Source organism: Xiphophorus hellerii, chromosome 11, assembly GCF_003331165.1.
Source record: "Xiphophorus hellerii strain 12219 chromosome 11, Xiphophorus_hellerii-4.1, whole genome shotgun sequence".
Lineage (NCBI taxonomy): Eukaryota > Metazoa > Chordata > Actinopteri > Cyprinodontiformes > Poeciliidae > Xiphophorus > Xiphophorus hellerii.
The window spans coordinates 658,445-672,519 of record NC_045682.1 but is presented as its reverse complement, the minus strand read 5'-3'; the positions used below and the strand labels follow the sequence as shown (position 1 = coordinate 672,519).

General features: G+C 39.6%; 1 protein-coding gene across 12 annotated transcripts in view; it reads left to right on the top strand.

Moving 5' to 3' along the window:
* The window catches only part of tiprl (TIP41, TOR signaling pathway regulator-like (S. cerevisiae)), a 58,695-nt gene that overhangs the window by 7,044 nt on the left and 37,576 nt on the right, over positions 1–14,075 (top strand). For 8 of the 12 annotated variants that reach the window (XR_004340946.1, XM_032575893.1, XM_032575892.1 and 5 more), the window contains exons 3-5: positions 2,618–2,797; positions 6,958–7,057; positions 7,205–7,336. Coding sequence is in view for 11 of the 12 variants with exons in the window: in XM_032575893.1 (XP_032431784.1) it covers positions 2,618–2,797; positions 6,958–7,057; positions 7,205–7,336 (412 nt within the window). In the remaining variant the exon portion in view is untranslated. Of the gene's footprint in view, positions 1–2,617; positions 2,798–6,957; positions 7,058–7,204; positions 7,337–9,674; positions 9,749–14,075 lie in introns of those variants that run through there. The other 4 variants (XM_032575896.1, XM_032575890.1, XM_032575894.1 and 1 more) reach the window with 4 other exon arrangements.

The window sequence follows — 14,075 nt, the reverse complement described above, 5'->3', positions numbered from 1 at the left end:
GGGCCATTTGACCACTAATACACTGTGGGAAACCATGTTTTGCCAGGAGTGGGTAATTTAAGCACAGTGCTGACATGGTTCGGAAGGTTTCCTCTTTCTTGTTTCTAATGGAAGCCCAAAATGCTGCCAAAAATTATTAAAAGTAGCTGGGGTATAACAACTACATCAGGCTTCATGACTGCTAGTGACTAGTGCTCGTGAGATAGCTCAACTAGAAACATAATATTTTAATCTTGTGAGATCTTTCTGACATAACCTAGTTTTGTAGGTTATTCTTTTTGTGTTGAATGCCTTTTTTTTCTTGTACCATTACACTTAATTTCACATAGCTTAACTTATGGAGTAACATTTTTTATTTTTGCTGTACGTATGGATTACTCGTCTTACTACATCACATCTGATGTGAATTTCATGTCAATAGGATACTAGAATTATATTTATTGAGAAAGACATTGATGTTTTCTTTACTAATATTACCTGCTTTTACTGATTTGATAAGAAGCAACGACGATATGAGTGTTAGTTTATCACATTAGCTAACAAGAACTAATAAGCACAACTGCTTTAGAATTTTGACCATTGTCCTCTTTTATACGTTTGTTTGGAAAACTGAATGCATGCATTTGACCTGCTGACTTGCTGTAATCCTACATGGACACCAGCATCTATGTTTTCACCATTTCCTACATGTTCTACCAGTTTAAGATCAAAGAAGGTTGTAGCTTCTATGGACCTTACCAAGCTCCGCCCACAACCGACCCACGAGACCGCAAGTCTCACAAACAAAACCTCGCGGCGCGTTGTTTCTATGTAAACATGACTCGATTAGTGCATCATTTCTACCAGATTTTCACAATATATCAGCTACTACAATGGACAGAGGAACTAACAAGTTCATGTCATCATCTGGGAGGAGGTTACTGGTTTCTTAGTCACAAGCTGGTTGCAAACCTGAGGCCAGCAGGTGTCAGTCAGTTATGGTAGATCTGAAATTTGGTTTGATGACGTCAATATGAGAAGCTACAGACTGATAGGAGGAACCAAAGAGCTCTGTAAAGGTAAAGGCAAATCTTCTGAAGCTGGGATATAATTATTTTAATTTCACATAATTACCGCGGTAGAAGCCATTTGTTTGTTAAAATTTTATGAAATATATTTGTTCCAATTGATGTTTGTTGTGAATGACGTAAACTCACAAACGAACGAGGTAATTAGTCCAACGTTTAGAAACTACAGCGGCTGTAATTGCGCCACAGCAAAGGGAAACAAAGGTAAAATAACCCGAGCAGGTGATCAACTCAAAACCACTCCTACCTTTTTACTCTCTCTCTCTCTTTGTAGTTTAAGCACACCTGTTACCGTGGCAACCGCCTGCGCCCCGCAAGACGAGCAAAGATTACGTTAAAAACATAACATTCAGTCCGTTACGATATCAAGTTTCCAGGCTTGATATTTATTTCTCGGTTATTAATCAGCGCTTCCCTGAACACAGCCATGGTTGATTGACTAGCTGTACTTGGTGCTAGAGTGGCTAACACGAGTAACAGTTTAGTCCAAAGCCTTTTCTGCTAAAATAAAATCTTTAGTGTATGTCAGATACAGACACATTGCATATTGATCTGTTTAGCTAACGTAAGACTGTGTAGCAGACAGGCTTCAAGGTGTAGAAGTTGTATCAGTTCTGCCATTATGCTGTACTTAGCTAACGAGAAGCGTGTGTTTGTGAGACGGCCACGCACGAGACAACGTAGAATGGGCATCAGCCAATGAAAAGCGGCCCCTCTGGTAAGGTTCTTGGACCTTACCAGAGAGGCCGCGTGGTTTGAGTGGTACGAGTGGTTTTGAGTCGATCACCTGTTCGGGTTATTTTACCTTTGTTTCCCTTTGCTGTGGCGCATTACAGCCGCTATAGTTTCTAAACGTTGGACTAATTACCTCGTTCGTTTGTGAGTATACATCATTCACAACAAACATCAAATAGAACAAATATATTTCATAAAATTTTAACAAACAAATGGCTTCTACCGTGGTAATTATGTGAAATTAAAATAATTATATCCCAGCTTCAGAAGATTTGCCTTTACCTTTACAGAGCTCTTTGGTTCCTCCTGTCAGTCTGTAGCTTCTCATATTGACGTCATCAAACCAAATTTCAGATCTACCATAACTGACTGACACTTGCTGGCCTCAGGTTTGCAACCAGCTTGTGACTAAGAAACCAGTAACCTCCTCCCAGATGATGACATGAACTTGTTAGTTCCTCTGTCCATTGTAGTAGCTGATATATTGTGAAAATCCGGTAGAAATGATGCACTAATTGAGTCATGTTTACATAGAAACAACGCTCTGCGAGGCTTTGTGAGACTTGCGGTCTCGTGGGTCAGTTGTGGGCGGAGCTTGGTAAGGTCCATTGTGTAACATCTTCCAAATGAAAGTGCTGTACAAGACAGATCCTAGATAATTAACATAACCATTTATACACAAAAGACACACTCATTCCCTTATTTTCTAATGAATATTTATTTCCTTCACCTGCTTATTGCTGTGTGCCCATGAAAAGCTACATCAAAATTTATTAGGAACGAGAAATGTTACTTTTTATTCTTTGCCTGGCCAGATTAGCAGATGAACTGAACATGCCTTCACTCCCAGAGATGTTGTATGGGGATAATGTTCTGCGGATCCAACACACAGACCACTACGGCATTGAATTTAATGCTATTGATGCTCTCAAGAAAGTCAACAATATGGAAGACACTGTGAAGGTAGCCTGTGCTCAAGAATGGCAGGAGAGCAGGTAAGGCACACAAGCAAAAAATGCCAACATACACTGAACATAATCATGTCATTGATTTATGGTAAAAGCAAATCTTATACGGCATAACCAGCTTCTTAAGTACCAAGTGAAATACTCCCTTCTAAAATCTTATTTTATGGTGTTTCGGGATCAACAAACTAATCTGACCTACCTTTTTACTTTTTTGGCTAGCATTCAAACTTTTTTATTGTACCAGGAAACGTGTTTTTACTATGCACATGAGAATAAAACCTTTAACTTAAACTTGAATTAATAAGAAAGCCCTGCTAAGTCCAACGCTAAAGCTCTGTTAGGGTTAACACTGTAGCAACCTTAAGCTCAATCTACGTGAGCTACAATCATACATTCATTCCTTCATTGGTTAAATTTCATAAAATATTTACTTAGTTTTACATTAGCTAACAAGAGCCAATAAACACAACTGCTTTAGAATTTTGACTATATCCTCTTTTATACGTTTATTTGGAAGGCAAACAAATGTTACTACATAAGTTAAATTATGGGAAGTGGGTCATACAATTTTCATAGAATTTTTGTTTAGTTTTACATTTGTCCATTTCAAGTTAGTTCATTGACCATTGTGGACTTTTTGGTAATTAACAGAGAACTGCCCAGTGCCAACAGTTGGTTGCTATTGGTATCACTACAGTGGCTGAGAATTGCACAGCAAACGGTGAAACGCACGACAAATAGCTGTAAACGCACATCAAATGACAAAATGAGCTGCAAATGCATATAAAAAAAACAAAAATGCAATATTTTGCAGCATCTTCAACCAACTGACAAATACAAACAAAAAAATGCTCCAACCTCAAACAAATATCTGCAACCACATGAAAAAACAAGCAAAGGGGGGGGGAGTGTTGCAAATAGTAAAAACAACAGCACAGACGCTCCACAAGATGGAAGTGCTCCAGACCACTAAGGGGAGTTAAACAAAGAACAAATCACATCAAACCAGACCTTCATTAAAAGCACACTGGTTTTTTCATTTATTAAACAAAAACCCAAAATACAATTTCCAATTTTGTGCACAAAACTAAAATGGAATGAAACGGATAACAAGCACTCTATTTTCATTTGGTTTGATTTTTTTGATACAAGTGGCCTGACCCGGAAGTTCTCACACTGTGTAGAGACCCGTTTGTGTACACTCGTCCAAAATGCCGCACTACTAATTTGATCATGATACCTTCACACAGAAAGCCCTATACTTTGACTTTGTTTTGTATACAAAAGTTTCTGATTGTAACTTCCAATTCGGTGTAGGACTAGTCCACCCAATTTTTCACATTCTTGAGTGTCTACTCTTTCTCAACAATTACAATTGGACATGTTCTAACTGTGGCTTGAATATTCTGGCAGTCATTCATCCATCCATCCATCCATCCATCCATTTTCTGTTCACCCTTTGTCCCTAATGGGGTCAGGAGGGTTGCTGGTGCCTATCTACATTTCGGGCAAGAGGCGGGGTACACCCTGGACAGGTCACCAGTCTGTCGCAGGCAGTCATTCAAACACTGTGTTTTTTTATTATTTTTTTTTACTGTCGGTTTTTCTGTAATATGATTAGCGTTAGCCTACCGATTATAATCCATTCTGTCATGTATAAGCATGCAGAAAACTATTTAACCATGATTATCCGAAGTACAATGCAAATAATTAAGCTTTTTTCCGAATCTACCAATTAGGAAATATTTGAAATAATGGACAAACATTATTATAGACCAGGGTTTCCCCCAAAACACTTGCTAAGCCCAGTGGTCAGGGCACCGAGGCGGTTCACCGTGTTTTTCTATTAAAAGATGTTAAGTAGACAGGAATAGTAAATATTACTGGGTAATCTTATGCTACGAGAAAACATCGCCAGTGAAATGCTATTTAAACCCTTAACTAGTCTTAAAAATAAATAAAAAAATACAATTAAATTGAATATCAGTTATTTGCACTTCTGTTAAGTCAGAGGCTCCATACGGCCGCCCAGGGCATTAGGGGCCCCATAAATGCTAATATTTTTACACAGACCACAGATACATAAATGCAACGTTTATTTATTGAGATTATCAATGCTGATAAATTTGATTTAATGGTTTCAGAATACATAAATTAAAATATTTTAAATTGTTTAACATTTAAATGTAAGATTTTAAGAAGCTGGCAAGTTTACTTTGGAAAAGTTCAAAGAACAATATTCATAGTTAGATTGTTTTGTTACCATAGCTGCAGTCTGATGCTATGAGTTTAATCTTTGAGTTTTAGGTCTGTTTGTTCACAAATACATTTTAGTAAACTGCAATTATAATTTATTGCTTTTTAGGTTTTCTAATTAAACTACAGTAGTCCCAGATTTCACTAAATCTAACACAGAAACTGTTAGAGGTGCTGATGTTTTTAGCAACAAAAGGGACCCCTAAGTCAAATTCTGTTCAAGGCCTCATACTGCCTTGGATGGCCCTGCATGATGAGTTAAATCCACTGCACTGCGCAGCGATTCATAGCAAACGAGAGATTTAATTCAATGCTGCTAATGTGGCTTTAGTAGCTCTTCCATTTTGTTTGTTGAGTTTCTATTAAGGGCCACAGAAACTACCTTGATTGCTCAAGTTTGTGGGACGAGTTTGTCAGATCTCCGCGTGCATTAACTCTGGCTGACTAAGTGGATTTAGTCATTTGATACTGTTTAATGCATCGTGTAACCAAAAAAATAAAATTGAAAATAATATTTTTAATATTATTTTTAATAATATTAAAAATAATAATATTATAATAATATAATAATAATAGAACTCGTAATAATATACGAGTAATAATATAATAATATTATTACTTAAACCAGAGTGAAGCGTGACTACGAGGAAAGCGTGAAAACGCCTCACCGGGCTGCTCCTGGATGATGAGTGGTTAGTGGTGGTTCGTTAACCACTAACAATTATATAAAAGATGAGGAGACAGAGAAGAAGATGATGACATGTTAGGCGGGGGAAGAGAATCCTGGGTGCTTCTGGGAAGCTGCATCCAAATATGGAACTGTGACTCGTAATGCCTGCATAAAACAATGAAAAATAAGTACAAAAGTTTGCACTGCACGTAAGAAGCTAATCAAAGGGAAGAGTGTATTTCATAAGTGTGTATTTTATACACAAAAACATGCAAATAGAAGTAAATGTGTTCTGTTTGATCATTAAGGGGTACTGTCTTAAAATATTTTTCTTACTATGAATTTACATTCTAAAACAAATCCAACGAAAGGAATATAAGTAATTGGTATTGGAAGAAAACACTGTGGCAAAGTTTTGAAGATACTAGTAACTTCAGATGTATTGAAATTTACAGAAAGAAATATTATATTTTGATACACATATCAAACAGCACATATACAAATACATTAAGCACTTTATATTGCACTTTCCATGCTACGAACAGATAACAGGCAGCGGAAAACGACAGAGTGACTTGCCGAGATCATGCCGCAGTGAATGGGGAAAGCACACGCCACCCTCCCGCTGAGCCTACAGTAGTCTAGCCCTGTTAGCAGAGTTATACTACTCTGAAAACACAAAGAAGCCTCATTTTGGATGAAGTAAGAGAATAAATTAAGCTACGAGGACTACTTTCTTGCCTAAAACCATCTTAAAACTGTTTTTTATCACAAATTAATTTTATATTCAACTCTATTTACCGCTTAAGCTTTCTGTTTTTAGTGAGGGTGTAGTCCGATACGATTTTGTTCTTTGTTTGACTCCCCCTAGTGATCTGGAGCACTTCCGTTTTGTGGAGAGAGTATAGTGTTGTTTTTACTATTTGCAGCATTTACCCCCCGCTGCTTGTTATTCATGTGGTAGCAGCATTTTGTTTGTGATTGCAGCATTTTATTTGTGATTGCAACATTTTTTGTGATTGCAGCATTTTATTTGTGATTGCAGCATTTTGTTTGTGTTTGCAGCATTTTGTTTGTGTTTGCAGCATTTTGTTTGTGTTTGCAGCATTTTGTGTTAGCATTTGTTTTTATGTGTTTTGGTATTTACGTCATACACCACTTCGCAGCTTGTTTCACCATTTGTTGCGTGTTTGCATCTGCTGGCCACCATATATCATAGATAAACATCGTATGTAACCTTGTCAACATGATGTCATTTCAGAGCTGAGTCTGAACATGCCCAAGAAGTACTGAGGCCTTTCGACTGGACGTTCACCACAGATTACAGAGGAACTCTTCTAGGAGAAGAACTCCAGATAAAGGCTGGTTTCATTTGGTTCTTTCTTTCTTTCATCTTTTCTCTCTCATTGACTTTATCTATTTGTACAGGTAAGGTTTCTCTGTAGATTTTTCTTTAGTACAGAGTATGTGTAACTTATTTTGTGTAAATTCTCTCTGGCTTTATAAAGGTGACTAATACAGAGGAACGCATTGACATAGAGAAGCTGAAAGCTCGAGAGCACATCATGTTCTTTGAAGAGGTTTTGCTGTTTGAAGATGAGCTTCATGACCATGGTGTCTCAATGATTAGTGTCAAAATTGTAAGTGTGTCTCTTATTATTAACTATTAAGTTATACATTTTTATACTGGAATTATACAATTTTAAATCAGGAATCATAATGATAAGCTCTAACTGACTAGGTTCACAAACCCTGAAATCTGTTCATATAGTTTGAATTATTTTGCTCTTTGAACTCTTTGACTCTAAATGTACTTCAATATACCTCACAGAAGTAGATATCAATGTCTTTTCTATATTTGTGGGGAGTAGATAGTACTGGTAACCATGGGTTTGATTTGGGAGACATAGAACATAGGGTGGACACGGAGATTTGGACGACGCCAGAGACAGCGCTGTGGGGCTGATGATTGACTTGATGACATACAGACGAATAAAGCATGGAGCAAGCTTCTTCGAGATGGATCTTAATGGAATATCTCTAGAAGATAGCCATACTTCTGTCCTGGTGCATATTTAGGTGCTGGTATGAGTCTGCAATTGGCGAAGCGATGGTTCCGGATTGCAGTGCGCTGACGGGCTGAAAGGGTGTTGGACCAGACGGGTCTATAACGTCGAATATGGTGGCTGACTGAGGTAACGGAAATGTCCTTCTCGTCTTCAAGGAAGAGGGGAGGCAGGCAACCTCAGGAGATCTCAAAAGGGGAGTGGCCTGTGGCTGTGGAGATGTGAGAATTGTGAGCATATTCTATTCAGGGAAGAAACTTACTCCAGTCTGAGGGATAGGATTATGAAAGACAGTGGAGGGTAGATTCGAACTCCTGGTTCATACTTTCTGTCTGACCATTGGACTGGGGGTGATAACCAGATAAGAGAGACCTTAGCAGTTAGGGCAAGACAAAATTGTTTCCATACTTGGGAGATGAATTGTGGTCTGACAAGATTTCCACGGGGATGCTGTGCAGCCGGAAAACATGCTTGCAGAGGAGCTGAGCGCTTTGGAAAGCTGAAGGGAGTTTCCTGAGGGAGAAGAGGTGACATGCCTTTGAGAAACAGTCGATTATGGTTAGAATTGTGGTCATATTTCTAGATCCCAGATGGTCGAGTTACCCCCTGACAAATAACTTATAAAACACCGTTTTTAGTATTTACATGTCATGTCGGGGAGTAACAAAAGGAAGACGAGAGGAATTCAGCAAGAAAACACGAAAGAAACTGTTGTTTTATCGAAGGAGATCTCTGAAGATAGCAAGCTAGCAGCGGACAAAGCTATGGAAGCTAACATTCTTACAGAGCTGAAAGAAGTCCAGACGAACCTTAAAAAGCAAATCACTGACCAGTCAGGACTTATAAAAAAGGAAATGTCTGAGTTTAGAAAAGAGATGGGGAAGCGGCTTGACAACATTGTTGCAGACCTGAAAGATGTAATGAACAGAGTTGAGGAGGCTGAGCAGCAAATAACCGAGGTAGAGGAATTCAACATGGACGTCAAAGACATGCTGAGCCACACGCTTCAGCTACAAGAAGACCTACAAACGCGTCTAACAGACCTGGAAGCCCGTTCACGCAGGAATAATATTCGTATTCATGGGGTCACAGAGGGAGAAGAAGGCGACAACTTGCAAAAATTTATAGAGAATTTTATTAAAACTGAACTCTCCCTCATGGGCATCACACTGGGCATACAGCGCTGCCACCGGTCACTCGGGCCCAAACTGCCGTCCGGCTCCAACCCCAGATCCATCGTGATACATTTTCTGGAGTATACCACAAAGGAACTAGTTCTTCGTTCTACGTGGGGTAAGAAAGTGATACAGCTGAAAGGAAAGCGCGTGTTCTTCGATCAAGATTTCCCCAGTGATAACCTCGCTAAACGCGAGCATACAATCAAAAGCATACAATCCCATCAGGAAGCTTTTAAAAGAGAAGGGACTTCGCTTCCAGACCATGTACCCATCCAGACTTCGTGTGTTTTACCAGAACGGCCACAGGGTTTACAACAGTGCACAGGACGCGTCTGACGACATGAGGAAGAGGAACATGTTTGAAGCGGCGGACAAACCAACGGAGGACGCCTCCCAGCCCAAACCGAGAGCCTTCTCCCGGGAAGGAGCGAGCGGAACCCAGTTGTGGACCCGGGAAATGCGAGTGAAACACATTCAGGAAAAACTTAGGGCCTTCAGGAGCAACGACAACACCCTGTAACTTTCTTGTGAATTCCTCTGTAAAGTATGAGTATTACGACCGCAGATCTGGGAACAGGCATGCTTTCTCCAAGGGCGCTGCCATGATGGACGAGAGACGAGGGGCAGCACCGCAAGGAGCCCCCTGGGATTCTAGGGACTTTCCTCACTACTCTGAAGGTGTACTGCTACTTCACTCTTGGAAGTCACGTATGTTATGTGTTTTGTTTTTGCAGACCCCCCCTTGTTCACCAGAGCATTTGGAAAATAATAGGTATTCCTTGTTTGTATACTAATGACAGAAGTGAAACAACAATATAAGGTAATTACTCTTAATGTTAACGGCTTACATAATCCCATTAAGAGAGGCAAAGCTCTTGCAAAGATGAAACAAGAAAAGCAAGATATAATTTTTTGGCAAGAAACACATCTTTCAACTGCTGAACATGAAAAATTGTGCAAAATGGGGTTTAAAAATGTGTACTATATATACAAAAAGCAGCTCTAGAGGAGTAGCGATTTTATTGTCTAATAGGCTGAATTTTTAGTTCTCCTCACAAATTAAAGACAAAGAAGGACAGTATATACTGGTCAAAGGATACATAGATCATAAAGAAGTAACCTTACTGAATGTGTATAGACCACCTGGAAATAATAAACAGCTTATTAGGAAAATTTTTGACATAATTGCAACAGAAGTATCTGGGATATTGATATGCGGGGGAGACTGGAACGTTCACTTCAATCCTTTTCTGGACTCAACCAGTAAAATTACAAAGGCTCAAACAGGAGTAATATATATTAAAAGAATGTTTAAAGAATTAGGGTTGGTGGATGTATGGAGGAACTTGCAAAGAAACCCTGTGGAGGCTTAATAATAGTTTACTAAATGATACTAAATTTGACAGCTTCGTAGAAAAAGAATTCAAAGACTATATGGACCACAACAACACAGAGGACATCTCTCCCTGTATTTTATGGGATGCAGCAAAGACTGTTCTGAGAGGGAAGTTAATTATATGTGGTCCTCCTATAAGAAAAAAGAAAAAGAGAAACGCTTAAAAGATCTTACTATAAAATTAAAATCTCTAGAAATACAGCATATGGAAAATAACAATGACCACACCCTACTACAAATAAGAGAAACAAAACAAGCTCTAAACTGCTTATATGAAGACCAAAGCTAGAAGACATGATAAAAATCACGAACAACTATTGTAATAAAAAAAGGTAACATAAAAACAAACAAAAGAAATAACATCAAATAGTTTTTTTTGTCGTGGAAAAAAACCCTATTTCCAAGCACTGTTCAGGTGAAATCACTCAATCCGGTTTATTCATATATTGTGCACAACTCAGAGAGCTCACAGGACAGTCAATAATGAAGCAAGTCTGAAACGGAAAGCTCTGCCAGGCAGAGACAACACATGAGTTTTGTACAAAGGGATAAGGGATCCAAAGCATGGGAATCAGACTGGTTCCCATGCAGCTGGGGAAAAACAACGTCCAACCTTGTGCATGTAACCCAAACAGCTTTAACTTGGTGGGAATATACAGAACTTAGAATAAACATATAGCAATACAACTAGCAGGTGTGACCTAATTGTAATTTTTCCACATCATTTCCCCCCTTTTGATTATAAGTAAGTATGTAATATTTAATATTAATCATCATTTCCCTCCGAGGTTAAAAGATACAACATAACACTATCCTGGAAGATGTAAGAAAAGGAGAAAAAATGAAAATAAAAAACGCCCAAAAAAACAAAACGCATAGAAAACAAAAAAACAAACAAACACATATACACAAGATACGAAAACCTACCGGCATTCACTTATTCAACCCTGTAACAATATCACTGTGTTAGGTAGGAAAACTTATCTTGCAACCCCTCCTTGCCAGGGAGGCGGTTCTGTATATGTGCTAACCAGGATAAACACGGAGACATCACAAACTGAGTGAAGACATGATAAAAATCAAGAACAACTATTGCAATAAAAAAGGTAACATAAAAACAAACAAAAGAAATAACATCAAATAGCAAAAAAAACAAAAATCAATGTCGAACAAAAAATTTAAGCTCAGTAGAAAACACCCCTATAAGTAGCTAGAAAAACAATTCATACTGAAACACATATATGACTTCGAGTAATGTAAAATCAATGTCACAACAACAATGTTCAACAAGGTAAAACTCTACGCCAACTAAACCTTAAAAGGGAAAAATAACATAATGCTAGATCAAAGGAAATGTAAAATCAAAACATAAAATGCATTTGCAGAAGATGTAGAAAGGACAGGCATTTGTTTTTGTGAAACATAGACATTTCTATAATGAGCAAAACAGGATAGGAAAACTAAGCTAGGACACTAGCTTGAAAAGACAAATGATCATCACTATTTAAAGACTAAAAAAAAACTTTCTACATATTAACCTCCCATGCAGCCATTTAACATCTCTCAGTTCATGTAGAGGAAAACTATCCACCTCATCAGAGGGAAATAAAACCCACCACCTGAGTGATACAAACAAACAACAAAAAAGTAAAAATAGCCAACACAAATGTCTGTAATTGGAAGAAGATGAAGACGTCATGATGAAATACTTTTCATCGCGTCACTCAGGAACTCTTTTAATATTTATTTTAAATCTTCACACCCCACTTTGACCACTCACCAGCGGACCAGCAATAGTTCGTCGGTTGGGGAGCCTTTTTTTTTTTTTCTTTTGACCCCTCCAGGGGGTCTTTTGTGGGCTCTAGTGTCCCTTATATGACAGCAGGCTGACAGGAAACGGGGAAGGAGAGGAGGGAAGACATGCGGCAAATATCGTCGGGTCCGGGAGTCGAACCCGTGACGGCCGCGTCAAAGACTCAAGGCCTCCAAATATGGGTCGCGCTAACCGCTACGCCACCACGGCACGCCCGGTTGGGGAGCCTTTTGACGTACAAAAGCAACCAATGTTCGTTGTTATGATCCCTCTCTGCCGTATTCCTTCATTGTGTCCTTTCCTCTTTGGGTGTCAGAGGTTACTAGCACTTAACACCAATTGTAATGAAGTTTTTTTCAGTGATCCAGGAAATTAAACGTGGCTGTCTGCGGTGTCAGAGGTTACTAGCACTTAACACCAGCAGCAGTTAAGTAATTTGTCCTCATTCAGAAAGTTGCGCGTCGTCCTCCTCGGTCTGTCGTTCCGACGACTGGTGGACTACTGTCTCCCCGTCAGGATGAGTGTCCTCCTGAGGCTCCGGCACCCGTTTACAGTGGCTGGCATGAATCCACGTCGCCCGCTCTGCAACCTTAACAGCTGTAAGCGTGACGAGCAACACTTGAAAGGGTCCCCTCCAGCGTTTGGAGTTCCAACGCGTCCTCCGGAAGTCTTTCACCACGACCCAATCACCTGGCGTGATGGCATGGAGTGGTGTCTCGGCAGGACGCGGCAATGCGTCTTTCACCGTCTGAAAAACTTGAGAAAGCACATTCGACAGGTTTTGACAGTAAGACAACATTGCATCATCACAGATAGAAGTGGAAGGAAGGACCTTTCTCTGAGGCCCTAAACCCAAATTAGGAGGCCGGCCAAACAGGATCTCAAATGGACTGAGGTTAATCCTGGCTCTCCTCCGCATCCTCATGTAAGTCAAAACGATCGGTAGGGCCTTAACCCAAGACAGACCTGTTTCTTCACAGCATTTAGCTAGTTTGGTCTTCAAAACGCCGTTAACGCGTTCAACAGCGCCAGAACTTCACGGGTGATATGCACAGAGAGTTTTCAAAGTCGTACCTAAAAACTTTCCCACTTCAGTTAATGCTGCATTAACAAAGTGTGTGCCATTATCACTGCTAATTCTGGCAGGAATACCCCAACGTGGGATAATTTCAGTCAGCAAAGCCTTAGTTACTGTGTGACTGTCTGCATGCTTCGATGGGAAAGCTTCCACCCATTTGCTAAACATGTCAACAATAACAAGCAAAAATTTCTTCCCCTCAGCAGGGGATAGTTCAATGAAGTCCATCATCAAATAGTCAAAAGGTCTGTCAGGCGGAGGCTGTGCAGCCTGAGATGTGCTCGCACCTCTTCCTGTATTGTGTGTTGCACAAATCATGCATGCGTGACAGTGTCTTTGTGCAAAAGAACTGAATCCCTTTGTAAACCAGTGTGCTGTAAGTGCAGCAATCATTCCAGACTTCGAAACATGGTCAAAACCATGAGTTAGGTTTGCGAAGTGTGGAAAAAAATGTTTTGGAAGGCATGGTTTGCCATTCGGACCCATCCATATTCCATTTTCATAAACAGCCCCTGAGGATTTCCAAACATGCCTCTCTGTTCCTGAAGCAAAAGACTGTAGTGCTTCAATATCAGAGAGGGGAGGGGGAGAAGGTGAAGAAGTGTGGAAGGAGGGGCAGCTTATCATTGAAGGCCGCTGTGCAGCCTGTTTTGCTGCCATATCAGCTCTTGCGTTGCCACGGGCAATGGTATCGTCAGAGTTTGTGTGTGCCTGACATTTAGTCACAGAGATGGCAGAAGGTAACATGATAGCATCCAACAAATCTGCAACTTGAGAAAAGTTCAGAATAGGTTTACCATCTGCTTTAAGGAATTTCCTATGTTTCCAAATTACTCCAAAACTATGCA